The sequence below is a fragment of the Tetrao urogallus genome (assembly GCF_951394365.1).
Source record: "Tetrao urogallus genome assembly, chromosome: 11".
Classification (NCBI taxonomy): Eukaryota; Metazoa; Chordata; class Aves; order Galliformes; family Phasianidae; genus Tetrao; species Tetrao urogallus.
In genome coordinates, this window is record NC_136824.1 from 11,697,917 (window position 1) to 11,713,205 (window position 15,289).

The window sequence follows — 15,289 nt, forward strand, 5'->3', positions numbered from 1 at the left end:
TACTAACTGGATTTCTATTTCTGCTCATAGGACAAAGGGCTCCCTGTATTTTGTACGGTATCTTACCTGTTTGCTTTTTTCAGGGCTTAAGAGGGAGTATTTAAGTTTTCTTCCTCAAAAAAGAGGGAAGAATGTCCTTATTTCTGTCTCATGATAAGTCCTTTTCCTTTCTATGTTAAGCATGACTGTTCCCATCACCAGGAAGCAAAGGATCATGCCGAGGTGCAGAACATACACAGAAAAATAAATTTCCTCAGCAGTCTATTGGGAAGTAACCCTCTCTAGGTACTCATCAGCACACCAATTATAGATAAGATTGGTGTATATAGATCTTGATTCAAGATTGACAACAAAAGGCACGGAAAGAGCATTTCCAACTCTGGACCAAGGTGCACAAAGCACTGTGCTACAGAATCAATCCATTATCATCAAAGAGATTTCTGTGACTCACACTTAGTGGCACTGTTCTTTCCATGCTTTTTTAGTCTAATTCAGACATAGCTTTATATTATCCAAGCTATTTTCCATCTTATTGCTATTACACAAAACAATCAGGTTTCAGTACAGGGACAGTGAAACTGTGACACGCATCAGGTATTTTTCACAGAGAGATTTTGTCCAATTCCACGAAAATGAGCTTATCTTACTAAAAATTAATTTAGAAACACACAGACTTGGTCTCTTCCTTCCTGCTCAGATATGTAGAATATACATGGCAGGTATTTCACTTGTCAGCACGTTACATTCCAACTAAAAGTTGTACACCTGAAACTAGAGAGCTAATTTGTGTTCGCCCACAGAAACCAACAGCTGCAGCAAGGTCAGCTCCCACTTACAGTTAGTGGTTATCAGGTTGAACACAGGAGTTATGCAAACACAGCTATCTAGCATGCAAGACTGTATTATAACATTAAAGTAAAATAAACGTGTGTGAAAAGGCCAAAGTTACGTTCGGTGCTGCTCAGACCTTCTCTGACTTATAAATATTTCTGTGGACAAAAGGGAAACTCAAAAAATCGCAGTGGCTGTTACTCTCCAAATCTGTTACTCTCCTATCTTGAAAGGCAAAATACATTCTATACACGAAGCTGCTCAACAACAGGTAGCTAATGTGAAACATAAAAGTACTTCCATTTTAAAGACAAGACAAAAGCTCAGCAAGCACCACACTTACTCAAAAGGCTGCTTCTCATCGTTTGGCTTTATGCATCGCACGTAGTGAGGGGTGGTTGCGTTAAGGGTCTCCATGAGTAGAGACAAAGAACTCCGAAACTAGGAAAGATCAGACAACAGTTTTGCTGCTGAGATGTTTACAGCTCAGTAAGTCTAATCTTAAGCTCTTTAATTCTTTGCTAGGTTTCGGATGGGCACTGAGAGATTTTCTTAGGGTTTCAATCTCAAACATGAGAAACTTTATGTCCTATTGCACCCAATTGTCTCCTACTTTGAAATTAAACTCATACTCAGAAAACAGCATTGTCACTGAGTTTTGTACTGGAAATCAGATGCTTCCAAATGAACAGCAGAATACAGTACATAGTCTCAGACTACCCTGAAAGTAGGAGCATCGCAGAGCAGCATTGTACACACAGTACCTTACTGCCAACTGTCATCCGGAGCTGCTTGTTGGGTGACTTGAGGACAGGTCTTGCAGATTTGATGCTTATAGTTGAACTGAAAGGCGAAATGGGTGCTGGATTGTCTTGAAAAAAGCTTGCACACAGATGAAACTAGAAGCATGGTAAAAGAATCACACTGAGCCACAAAGCAAGAGCAATCAAAGAAACACTGCAACAATCCTAAACCTGCTACGGAGCGCCTATGCACTTCACAGATAGAACCTGACAACTGTGAAGCATGCCTGCAAAGGCCATTTCAAAGTAAGCAAACTTGAACAGAAACTAAGAATTAAACATATGAAAGCTTTTATCCTCACGCTATTTAATTCAAATTAAGAATATGAGTTTTAGTCAATTTTAAATTTAAAGTCAAATTTAAATTACGAATATGAGTTTTAGTCAGATTAAGTTAATTTCTTAATAGCAAATCTAGAACATGAAAGGAGCAGGGCCTGCAAGCAGGTGGGAAGAGACAAGCCCACATAAGACAGGTGAGGTTTTCTCTGCCCTGGCATTTCCTTAATCCCTTCTGAAAAACAAACGAAGGCAGCTGTTAATGCTAAGCCACCTTTCAAAGCCATGCAGAGACTATGAAAACAAAACCCTGCAGTCTAGTGAACTGTTCAGTTTCAAGGATTCCAAAACGCTATCCAGGGGAAGATAATAAAAACCCACAGTAATGTAACTAGCAAATGATTGTGATTTTGATGTTCAATATACGCATCTGAAGAATATTCATTACAAATTAAGATGTAAATTAATCGATCCAACCTATGAAGAACATATATCCTATCCTTAGTACAGATCTTAAAATCAGATCTGAATTAATTCTGCTGACTTCACATACACAGAAAATTAATCATGACTGATTGAACACAAACCTTGCTCTCTTTCAAAATTTCCATCAAAACTTCATACACCGTATCCCTGTTTTTTTCCAGAAATCCTTCACACTTATATTCTACCTGTGCAAAGGCATGAAATCATGAACACCAGCAACACATGAACATGGTGGCATTACCAGTAAATGAACAACAATAAGCACTAAAGGAAGATTACCCAGCAGTTTCAAAAAGGTGTGGTTAATATTTCTGCTGCAAAGTAGTTCCTTTTCTGCACAAGATTCTGCTAGAAGCAGGGTGTAATAAAGCTGGTCTCTTTACAGTTTACCTTATCAGCAAAGTGTTGAATGATGAAAGACGTGTTTGACATCCTCGGCTTTTCAAAGAGCGTGTTTTTGTTGACAAAATTATTATATAGCTTTTGAAGCCAGTTCTCATCTGTTCCATGGGGCAACTGTAAAAAAGAGAAGGGAGATACATTTACAAAATTCACTCCAAAGAGTTTTCCAAGCAATGGGATCCCAGTGCATTTCTGCTTAAACTGCTCTAGTGCCCCACTGACCACATGGTAAAGAAACTGAGCTGCTGAGTCAGCTTCTAGCTAAGAACCTTCTGCTGGGCTCTTAGCATACAACTAAAGTCACCAAACAGAGGACAAACGTTCATATTGTTTTGTAATTTTTATATGAGTTCATAAATGCAATCATTTTCACATTACCAAGCACTCTTCATCCAAAAGCTCTAAAATTCCCATTTTAGCTTCAATAAGGTCAATGACAGGTTGGTTGTCATAGAAATCTATTAAAGTCCACGGGATATCCTCCTTCATATATTCTTCTTGTTCAAGTTTAAAGACATGCTAGATATATGAAAATTATGAAAACATAAGGTTAGAATTAAGGAAACAATATATAAAATACCTCTTTTTATTTCCTTACTACTGGATAGTCGTTATGCAGAAATAGCCATTGCTCAAATACAAATTTCCAAATGGTAAATGCAACTGATAATCTCAAAACTGAAGCAAAATAAGACAATGAACAATAACACGATAATACAAAAAAAAAAAAAAGGTAAAAATAAATGAACATATGAACATACCAGGTTAAACTGCTGCTGTAGTTTTTCATTGGCATAATTGATGCAAAATTGTTCAAAACTGTTCACATCAAATGTTTCAAAGCTGAGATGTAAAAAAACAAAACAAAACAAAACAACACAAAGCAATGCAATTGTATTGAAAACAAAAAGCCTTCAGATTCCAATACAGATTGCAATAATCTGGTAAGAGTTCAGAACCAGTCTAATCATTCTACAAAAATTTAATAGCCATAATCTTAATGAAGGCTGCTAAGGGATTTCAAGATTTCCCTGGAACATAATGTTATTGAAGATGACAGAGCTAAAAAAAATAAAAATCCAGAGTTAAAACTCAAAGAATTAAATCAAAATTTAAATTTAAACCTCACTCACGTGAGATACTAATATCTGTATTTGCTGAACATTCCTGTTACTGTGGATGCAAAAGAACTCACGACTGCTATCTTTTAGTAGATGAAACACTGCGGATTTATTAGCAGCACAAATTAAGAAGTACCCACAACCCCACGGAAAATGAACTGTGTTCAAGTTATAGAAGGATTATAGAAGGATTCTGACTTTACAGAAGCTTAACTAATCTAATAAAATTGTTTCCAGAAACATTCTTACCCATAAATATCCAGAACACCAATAAAAGTATGTTGCTTGCCAGAGAACTGCAAAGCTTGATTAATTCTTTCCACAATGAAGTCAAACAAATGAGAGTAGATCTTCTTTGCCAAAGCATCCCTTGCATTAAGAGCCTGAAGTTTTGTCATTGGCTTTATTACAGTCTCTGAAGTAGTGATAATTTTCCGGTGGCACAACCACTGTGCCATTTTGTCACTGTTTAATTCCAGAAGCTCACAGAATATATTGAGATGATTGTCTTCCAGCTTTACAGAAGATAACAAATATTATTACATTTAATGCCTTAAATGTTGTCTAAACAGGGAAATCCTGGCACTACTGACATCAAGATACAGGTTTTATTTTCTGTTCACTTAGCCTGGCAAAACACTGAGAAGCATTAAAACAAGTGACAGTGGATAGAGCAAATGACATAGGAAATAAAACCTTAGGCTGGACAAAGTGCACTGGACACAGACATTGCAAGAATAAGTTACTCTATGTTTAGATGTCATTCCTTTACATTCAGCATAGTCTGCTGAAACACACTCCAAGCTGTTGTGACCATGTTGTTCCCTTTATCTTGCAAGTAGTCCCCAAAGGCTCTATCAACAACAGCAAGGTAGAAGTAGGTATCACACGAATACTCATTTTGTACACAAAGATAGATAAATCTCCCAAGTTCAGTATACCAGATCTAATGCCGCTCTGAGCCCCAGAACTGAGAAAAACATTGCTAAAGGCCTTTTGGCACAGAGTAGAAAAGAAAATGCTAGTATCTGAGTGAGTTAATTCCTTACATTGACGGATGACCTCTCATCTCCAACTGCTGTTATTTCCAAGTTGCCTAGGTGTAGGATTGCTGCCAGCGTTTTAAAAACATCCATCTGAAAATCCTCTTTCAGACCTAAAAAAAATAAATCAATTCCTGATTATTTCAAATATTCAAATACAGTAGAATGAATTAAAATAGCACAATGCTGCATTACCCGCTTTGTTGTGTAGTCAGTAGTTGTATAGCATCCCTGCAGACTACTGTGAAAAGCTTTGGTTCAGCCTGTCTGATTCAGTAACAGATTAGACATAAATTCCTGTATGCCTACCAGTGCCAGCTAGTCTCATATGGTCTTCACATAAGCCATGTTAGTGCTAAGGAAGTTTCTAATTCTATTTCTTTTGCAGTATGTTAGCTCAGTGGCCAAGCAGACCTCAGCCCTTAGTGTTTTTGATGATTAACAATGAATACCAAATGGCTAGCAGTCACTTGTACTTGCCTAGTGCTTTTAAAGCAGGCTAACAGTGTAAAGGACAGGGTATTAAGGGGGAAAAAATTAGTAATAATGACAAAAAATATTAACATGTGAGATATAATCCACCTTTGTTCATTTCAAAAAAAGAACGTATATAGAGAGAGTAGGTATCCTCAAGAGGTTACCCAGTAAGGCAAATGTCTTCTGAGTCTCAATCATATTTGCTCTGTCATCAACTCCTTCAATAGTCGTACTGCCACCCATTCTCGTGTAGTTAAATTCTTCCGCGCTTCCTAGAGGTAAAAGCAAAACTCATAATGCTGGAAAATTCAAGACTAGGGAAAGCCACTTGTTAAAGGCTTGTAACACTAGAAAATTGACAGTGCTATCCGATGCAGTGAGCTGGAGGTCCCCTCCTTTGGAGAGAAATCCGTGTGCACAACTCAGTTTAATTGACACAAACTAGCATTCCTAACTCCTAGCAATCTCAGTAGTTGATCCAACAAGCAAACAGGAACGAAGACGTGAAGATGAAGCGTATAGCCAACATTTCATTCTCCCAGGTGGCATTAAAGCTTCTCCCTGGGTAAATGAATCAAGCCCCCACATTGTCATAATAGCACCTGCCACCACAAAAAATACTACAACAATATTTTCAAAGGCACTTGATAATGCAGCATTCAAGTTCCAAGTGATTTGCTACCACGTTTAATACAAGCAGACTTACTAGCTGCATCTAGTTGTAAGTCTGTGAGATTTATGATACAAAGCACTTGAAGTGCTAGCTTTGGAAAATGCAGTTTTTGATATAATACACTGCAAAGGGGAAGAGGAGCTCATTTTCCTGAGACCTACCCAACTTAAGATGCTTGAATTCAGGTTGCATAGCAGATGCGCAGAGCTGATAAAATATATGGTAATTTCTCTCATTCTCTGACTGCAAATGAAAACAAAACAAAGCATTACAGAAGAAAAACGTTCAATACTGAACTGCTGTAAAACGATGGCAATACAAGAAGGCTAAATACAACCACAACACAAAGCAAAGCAATTGCCCCAAATTCAAATATCACACTTTCAACTTCAGCAAGAGTTCTGAAAGCGATACATTCAAGTATAATATTTTTCCATGACCATTTGCTGAGCTGTTGATACGATTCCTTCTGCCTGAAAAACCACCTACTAATAAGAACTGAAAACACCAGGAAGAGCAGCTTAGTCCAGCTGCAGCACCGCCCCGCAGCCATTCACAAAACGCTGTGACCCACCATTCAGGGAGAAGATTCAAAGAAGGATTTTTCATAGTACTTAAAAACTACAGTACTACTAAAATACTGCTGAAATGTCACAAAGGCAGCTTCATAAAATTAATGCTTTCCTGAGTAGATTATCCTGATTATGCTCTGAACACTGCAATGGGTCACACATGATAAGCCCTGGCCTTATAAATTTTCAGCCAGCTTTGACCACAGAATCGCTGTGCTCCACCAACTCTGCCTCTTTCCAGACACAACTGGCACATGCCATTATTGTGACTGAAATTCAGAGATTCTGCAAATACTTCTGGCACTGCCACAGGGAATTGCTCCTGAAATATGTCCTCCACTCAGCATAAGGAAGCATACGGAACAAATTACTTTCCTGCTTTAAACGAGGTTAGCTCCTATGAAAAAAGAAATCACGTGCTTATTAGACATACTACGTAAAACTTCACATATCTATTTTATCTTTTCATATTTTCTATATGAAACCAGCAGAGCCAAAAGATTAGTAGCTACATTGACACTGAGTCTTCTCATTTTGCCCACCTGGAAGACAACTCTGGATTTCTCCAGCAGGTACGTCCTCATGTTGGCTCCAATGATTCGGTAACTTGGATCAAAACTGATTTCAGTGTATTTTCCAAACCGACTGCTGTTATCATTCCGTGTGGTTTTTGCATTGCCAACAGCCTACAAAATTATCGACTTGCACAGTCTGTTTTACCCATCTATTTCATAAAAATAAATTTCTCAAAACGTGACCCGACCGCAAGTTGCTAAAATCTCAGATCCTCAAGAATCAATCCCAGCATTCGGCCGTGAGATTTGGGTTTTAAGGCTCAAGTTTGAAAATAAGTCTCAAAGAATATAATGGCACGTAAAGATAGAGAATGAGAAACACATCCCCCCACCTGAGCCATTTTCTACTCCAACTAATAAAAACAAGTTGTTCAATATTTTTGTGCTATCGTCTATTTAACAGGATGTGGTCAGATCAAACTTTTGCATCCCAGTGCCTGCAGAGGGCTGCTGGCAAATTGGGCAGAACATCAGTGCTCCTGGCCCGACCATCTCTTCCCATCAGGAACATTCAAAGGTTCAATTTCTAACGTAGATATCTAAGTCACCTACTAAAGAGCCCCCGTGATTTCAAACAGAGATGCTGAGCAGCTCTTGGAATCCTCTCCTCAATAAGTACAGATTTGACAGCTGCTCTCTGAAGTTTACCTCGGTTATCGGATTGGATGCCAAAACTTTATCCTCCACATGTGCATTGCTGCTTGACTTACTCACGGTGGCAAAGTACCTCATAGTGTATCTTGCAGACACAGTCTTTCCAGCTCCCGATTCTCCACTGACTATAATAGATTGATTCTTGCTATTTCTAAAACCAAATAATCAGAGTTTAAAGCAGAAGTGTCTAAAATGCATGTAAATATATGCAAATATATGAAAGAGTTAAACATATGAAACAAAGGTATGAAAACACAACTGCAGTCAACTCATACGAGTTCCACCTTTCATCTGCTCCTCTGTTTCACACCTCTTTGGCTGTAATCTCTAGGCCAATGTCACTGCTACTCACACAGCTATGACAGTTTTGGCCCTTGTCAGCAATGAAAATGGTTCCAAGTTATAGAAATCAAAGAATCATGGAATTGCCTGCATTGGAAGGGACTTCAAAGATCATTTAGTTCCAACTCCAAAGTTCCTCAGCTAGTGGAGGAATTATTCCTTCTCTAGTTTAGTTAAGTTACGCATTCAGAGATATTCACAATAGCCAATGGCACGCATACAGTTAACCCAAATTACAATTAACTGACTAAGTGTTATTTATAGAAGTAAAACAGCACACTGAACCTTGCCATTTGCTTGTATGCCTCTTCTGCCACAGCAAATATATGAGGATCCATGTCCCCCATGTTTTGCCCACTATACGCATGGATAATAGCATCTCCATATATTGGCAACTGCTTGTAGGGATTTATTGCAACCAAAATTATTCCTGCAACCAAGCGCACAAAACAAAAGGAAAACACAGATTAGTGCAGTGAAAAGTGGTAGCAATGATTACAATATTTTCTAAACCCAGTATAATATTCTGATCAACAAACGATTGTACACTCATACAAATCTCCACTGAACGAATTAAAAGGCGCTTGAGGAAAACGCTACTCACATCACACTGCAAACTAATCACAGAATGATTTGGGTTGGAGGGAACCTTAAAGACCACGCAGCTCCAACCTGTGGAGCTGGGCTGCCACCCAGTAGGTCAGGTAAGCCAATCTTACTGTGCTTTTTTAAGCCTTGCAGTTGACTTTGCTTACCACTGTAGGTGTAGATGAGCCGAGACTCCACAAAACGGACTTTAAGATTGTGCAGAACAGCGGGTTCGTGGAGGTAGCTGAGTGCTGTCAGGTCATTTTCACCAACGAGGATGTCAGGATTTCTCAGAGGTGGCAAAGCAGATGGATCAACAGGGTAATCGAGCTCCTGCAAGCAGAAAGGACTGGAAATGGCACAACATTCATCGCTTGCTTACGTACAAATGGATCTGGTATCTCTACATGTAGGTACAGGGTTGATGGAGCACTGTCTGATCTTTGCTTCCATCAGTTCCATACATCTCACTGAACATAAGGTGCAGAGGGTCATGAAAGTAAGACAGTGATTTTGTTATTTTTTTATTATTAAAAATGCACACCACTTTTCTTTAATATTTGGGCTTACAGAACAGCAGTGCAGAAATACAGATGTCCTATTTCAAAATACTACATCAGTACAGGACACAGAGACCAAAAGTAAGAGTTCTTCCATAAAGCAATAACTTTAGGGGAAAGAAAGTCAGCAGCTGCCTCTGTGAGAGGAATTATTCTTGCCTTGCTCTTCTGATTTACTTCAAGAATGAGTTTTTACTTGTTTCCAAAGTCATCTTTATACTTCAATATCAGTCTTATATACTAATGTGACAGAGGCAGCAGGAATGCAGATATTTTTAGGCAATAGATATTTACAGTACAGCTTTCTGAATGATTAAATTCTGGTCACTGCACAGCTGGCACAAAGGGAAGTAGGAACAATTCATATAGACCTGGTGCGCCCTATGTTTCTACACAGCAAATCCCACAGCAATTAAGGCTGCTCTCCTTACAGTTCCATCTTCTAATTGCACATGGAGAAAACGGTCTCCTGCTTTGTAGTCTTTTGTGATTTCTGCAGACTGCCAGACTTCTTCGCTATCAGGAATCCAAACCCTGTTGTACTGAAAGAGAAAAACAAGACAGCAGCCAGCTCAGCTACTGCTGTAGCACCAGACTACAAAAAGGCAGTTCTCGAGCAAAAGCAGCCTAAATGGTGCCATGGACGCCAGGACTCTGTGGGATCACTCTTTGTTCTGACCGTTTCACTGGGGTATACCACTGTGCTTTACTTATTCTTTGTGAAAGAGAAAAGAGAAAACAGAGAGTGAGAGAACAGAGTCAATCTCACAGGTACTCATTCTACTCCTATTTGGCATCTACATCTCCAGGGATGGGGCACTCACAGCCTGTGCCACCAACTCACCATCTCTCATTGAAAACTTTCCCTGGAACATGTAACCCAAATCTCCCCCCTTTTAGTTTAAATCCATTTCCCCTTATCCCACCACTATCTACCCGTGTAAAAAGTTCATTTCCCTCCTGCCTACAAGCTCCATTTGAGTACTGGAAGGCCGATATGGGGTCGCTGAACACGGCTTAACAAACCCGGCTCCCTCAGCTGGTCTTCATAGGAGAGGTGCTTACTGACGGACAAGCTGATCTCTGCGTCATTCCTGCACAGTCCTGGCTTTTAAAGGCACATACGTACCTAACCACAGCTGTTACACAGAATTCTTTGCTGCCATTTCACGCATCAAGAACACCTGAACCAAAGACCCTCAGCAGAACAGGGCACGTTTACGAGTCAGCGAACGGACCGCAGCGGGTCACAGCCGCCGACGACAAGCAGGTCAGAGCAGCACCGATCCATCGGGAACCGCCCCGCGGTGGAGGCAGGAGCCTCCATTGGCAAACAGGCAGCGCGGCGCTGCCCCGCAGGTAAACGCTGCATTCCCGCACCGCCCCGCTCCCCCGGCACGGCCGTCCGCAGCGGGGCTCGCGCGGCGCAGCGAAAGGCAAAGCGGGGCTGGGACGGCACCCGGATGGGCGATAGGAGAGAGGAGGTCGACGGGGCTGCGATTTCGCCCCTTGTTTGTTATTCGGAGTTAAGCAAACAGCTCCACCCCACAACGCCGCGCAGCCGACGACGTGAAAAGTGGGAAGCGCTGCCCCAGCCGCGCTAAGGAGGAAGGGCGCTAGATTAACTCCCAAACCCGTACAGCCACGCTCAGAAAACACACGCTGAAGCAGCGAGAAAGAGAAGCGGCGCCCCCCGGCACCGCGCGGGGACCCGAAGCGACTCCGCCTCCGCTTCGGCCAACTTTATCGCTACCTGACATGGCTGCACGAGCCGCCCCCGGCAGCCCCCCTCGGGCCGCCCCCCTCGCAGTGCCCCGCTCACCTGCGTGTACAGCTCGGCCAGCGCCATGGGCGCAGCTTTGCCGGGACGGCCGACCGCTCCTCCGCCCGCCCCGGGCCGCGCCGTCCGGATCCCCGCCCTGCCCCGGGGAGGAGCGCGCCCCGAGGCTGCCACGCCGCTCACCTGGCCGAGCTCGGGCTCACCGATAGCTCCCGCAGCGGTCGCCGTGTGTTAAGGCATCCTTAAACGCGTGTGTGTTGGGCGGTACGGGGAACGCAGGTGTGTGATTTCAGGGGGAACGGGTAAGCTCGGTGACGACGTGCGGGCGCTGTGCCTCGAGGGCTCCTGGAGTAGAGCTTGAGGAGCTGAGAATGAGGAATGCCCGCACAGCAGCCCGCCCCTCCGGAATAAGGAAAACCAACGAGAACAAGAATCAGCTCGCTACAAAACGCCACCAAGGATTACTCTAGGATTAGAAAATAGAACGAATAGGTTCGTATACAGGTAGCGTATGCAAATATTATTTACGAGGAGGAGGATTTGAATAAGTACAGCACTTGGTTTGGGCTGATGATTGCTGCCTCTCCTCCGTGAAGGCTCGCCGGGAGCTCCGGGCAGCCGGCAGGAGGCACAGCTGCAACCCCCAGCAAGAGCTGAGCACCGAGCAGAGTCACAGAGTGGCCGGGGTTGGAAGGGACCTCAAGGATCGTGAATCTCCAACCCCGCTGCCACATGCAGGGCCACCAACCTCCCCATTTAATACCAGACCAGGGCACAGCTCAGCCAAAAGCCTGACAGCCACCTGCTCAGAAACAAACAAACAGACCCGAATGAATAAACAAACAAACGCCCCACAACCACAGTAAATCTTACAGCTGTATTTTTATTTGGACGTTTTCCAGTGATAGCTATTAGGCTACAGCTTTTATGATGCATACATTTACTAAGTACAACATCGGACACTACGACAGATCAGAGCTCAGGTCATTCTGACAAGGTTTTGGTTTCATCTATGTACTGTAGTGGTATTGAGTGAAAATCTGTGTTTCAAGGCTTTGATTTACCAGGTGAAGCCTGGGCATCTTAAAAAAAAACCAACGTGTTTACTCCTAGTACTTGTATGGTATTTGAAATGCGTTCAGTTTAAATCAGAGACCTTCCCATTGCAAATGCTGGTGTTTCCGAGTTAGGAACAGACGTTACTGCTCATCAGCCCACTTTTCAACGCTGAGATTGATCCCACTTTGTTCTCCTGATAAGTAGAACAGATTATTCACATTTAATGGACTTAAGCACTTTCGTGTTCCATCCCAGATTGAAGTCTGAGAAACAATTTTCACAATTTGGATAGAAGACCGTGTGCTAAGCATCGAATAAAACGATCACTGGAAGAAAGGTACACCAAACAGAATGAGGTAATTGTGCAAAATCTCTAGAATAACTCTATATCATTCTAAGGGCTCTTTGAGAATTGTTTTTTTCCAGCATCCAATAGAATCTACTATAGCAATAGATAATAAATTAAAATATAAAAGATATGTCCACATGAAAAGAACATAACCATGATTCAAAGGAAAAAAAATAGTTGTTCAAATAACTCTGCATCCTGTTCAATGGTTAAAGAGATATTAGTCCTAAGGTGAAAGTTACATTATACACTGACACTAAAATTTTACTTCTGAAAAGTGCGTGTAAAATACTGCCAGGTAAAATAGTAGATGATTTACCAATTACACATCTTTTCCAACCCCAAAGTAGTTTCCTTCCAAACATGTTGAGCAGCATCTACTTTTAACGTGATATAAAAGTAATACCAGTCAAACCACTGAGTTCAAGGATAACATCTATAAATTACTAACCACTACTTTCTTAAGGAAACAGATACAGTAAGGCTTTTTACAGGTAAACAAACTTTAGAAATCAACAAAAATACAGTTAGGCATACGTTTTAATACACCAATGCTTACGTAGTGGATACGTTTCCTGATAGACAGTATGAGCATACTGTAATGCCAATCTCTATGCTTTCCAATAAGGAGAAAATTGTGTAGGTCAGCACGTTGTGATATATTGTCCTCCCTACCTTGGATGTTGAAGGCCTTCCCATTACATTCTCTCAAGTACAGTACCCTAAAGTCTGAAAGCCACCATACCCCACTGCTAGTACATTAGATCTTACTTGGAGCCACTCAGCAGCAGATGTAGTTCAGAAATCAAGTAATATTAAAAAAAAAAGTGTGTGGTGTACCATGCGTGGAAAGACAACCGAAACCATCAGCAAGGATCATTCCAAATATCTGTGCAATGAAATATTCAGTTCGTGCAAACGTTGGCATGGCCCATCAAACACAGCATGGGTTTTACGCCTCTGAAAATAAGACAACCTGAGCATCTTTAGATGAGACTGCCAAAGTTCAGGCTGCCTTTGTGCCCCATTTAGCAGCCGCATCAGCAGTATGTCTGCCTCCCAGGTCAAACATGGCTGAAACGTTTCTGTCTGCCTGGAAGCAGTCTTTTTTCTGTGAGTTTGCAGGCAGACACTAAGTACCAAACTGACTAATAGTGTACCTCTGGACTATTCCTCAATATTTTTAATGCTAAGTTGCTAATTTTTATAATAGATAAAAAATATTGCACAATGCAACAGAGTAATGTGAGTGTCTCTTTTTTCCCCACGTGTATTTGAGCCGCACACCACAAAGGGCACGTTGTAAATTCAGGGTTGGAACCTCACGGAGGGCCTCTGCCCACATGCGGCACGTTGTGAAATGTGAATTCTGTAACACATCCGAGGAGTGTGAGACAGAAAACCCTGCCGATTGGATGTGTGAGATCCCAGTTAACTCTGTTTCTCATTACGTGCTCTGGATCTCCAACCATTACATCAGCACCAATGGCAGTCAGTGACAGCATCAGAGTCAAGGCGTACTTTGTGCCTCTGCTGGCCAACCTTCCAAGGAACGAGTCCTGCACCTCCGCAGAAGCTTTCTGTGAGCTTTTCCTCTCAAATACAAATATGAAGGAAAACATACGTACATATTCTTAAGGTTTCTGTTTTTTTTAGAGGTGGCAACAAAATACGTTATACTGAAAATACCCACTGTCATCTCTGGGGTCTACAAAGAAAAACATTGGATGTGCTACAAAATCTAAATAAATACAAAAATCATGACTCATTTCTGATAATCTGCTTCAAGATTCTGTATTCTCAGATAACTACTTAAAAAAAAAAAAAAAAAAAAAAAAGCAAAGCAAAAAAACAACAACCTCTAAACATGTAATTTCCAGTGTACTACTTGTGCTTAGTTACCATTTTCCTTTACAGGTGATATTTGATAACATCTGCAAAAATCCAGTTAGAATAACAGACTGCATTGGACTGTAAATAAGGTTGACAACCAAAAATGAAGTATCTTATTTTTAGTGCCTAGCATGATACTGTCATACATTTAAAAGAATTCAATATGCAGCAGCAATTTAATATGCTTGGTAAACCACATTACTAACAAATGAACATCTATGTTATAGCATACAGTAAGCTATAAGACTTATCACTAGAATTTATGTCAAACTGACATAAATAAGTGGTTTAAGAAATCATTTTATATATTGCAAGTTTTTGCTTCTCCATTCCAGTTTTTACAAATTAAAAGTAACAGGCTCCCAGGTAACTGCATATTCTACTACAAAATGCCTTACTTTTACGTCTCCCATGTGAGGACTGGCACTGTCCCCATTGGTCCCTGCCCATGAGAAGGTTATACATGGAGTTCAATTTACACTATTTAAATATGTTACTAAAGATCTAAAAATGTCTCTAAACAGCTGAAGACACAATTTTTGTCCAAACCCAATTTCCATTTCTGGAAGCATATGAAGCAGTAATGTCCTCGTACGTGCAGTGACTGAACACAAATGCACATCTTTCTACCAGCCTTCAATCTGTGGTGCTGCTGCGTAGTTTCCCAGCTACCTTTACAACAAATCTGAGCATACAGAGACTGTTTGTTCAAAAATGTGTTTTCAGTGGCTCCCTACATTTTAATGGGTAACGATACCAGGCAAACAATTCTCCATCTAACACTGACAGAACATCCTTGGGA

At 41.1% G+C, this 15,289-nt stretch overlaps 1 protein-coding gene across 1 annotated transcript in view; it reads right to left on the reverse strand.

Moving 5' to 3' along the window:
• MYO5C (myosin VC) overlaps nucleotides 1-11,255 on the reverse strand; it is a gene marked incomplete at both ends in the record, with an annotated part of 29,047 nt that extends 17,792 nt beyond the window's left edge. The window contains 16 exons of the mRNA XM_079541047.1: nucleotides 1,175-1,272; nucleotides 1,596-1,730; nucleotides 2,501-2,584; nucleotides 2,790-2,915; nucleotides 3,180-3,320; nucleotides 3,563-3,644; nucleotides 4,172-4,437; nucleotides 4,972-5,078; nucleotides 5,607-5,714; nucleotides 6,277-6,358; nucleotides 7,230-7,373; nucleotides 7,911-8,067; nucleotides 8,544-8,688; nucleotides 9,014-9,179; nucleotides 9,838-9,948; nucleotides 11,229-11,255. Of these exons, the coding sequence (XP_079397173.1) occupies nucleotides 1,175-1,272; nucleotides 1,596-1,730; nucleotides 2,501-2,584; nucleotides 2,790-2,915; nucleotides 3,180-3,320; nucleotides 3,563-3,644; nucleotides 4,172-4,437; nucleotides 4,972-5,078; nucleotides 5,607-5,714; nucleotides 6,277-6,358; nucleotides 7,230-7,373; nucleotides 7,911-8,067; nucleotides 8,544-8,688; nucleotides 9,014-9,179; nucleotides 9,838-9,948; nucleotides 11,229-11,255 (1,979 nt within the window). The remainder of the gene's footprint in view (nucleotides 1-1,174; nucleotides 1,273-1,595; nucleotides 1,731-2,500; nucleotides 2,585-2,789; nucleotides 2,916-3,179; nucleotides 3,321-3,562; nucleotides 3,645-4,171; nucleotides 4,438-4,971; nucleotides 5,079-5,606; nucleotides 5,715-6,276; nucleotides 6,359-7,229; nucleotides 7,374-7,910; nucleotides 8,068-8,543; nucleotides 8,689-9,013; nucleotides 9,180-9,837; nucleotides 9,949-11,228) is intronic.
• Nucleotides 11,256-15,289: the final 4,034 nt, after the last annotated feature.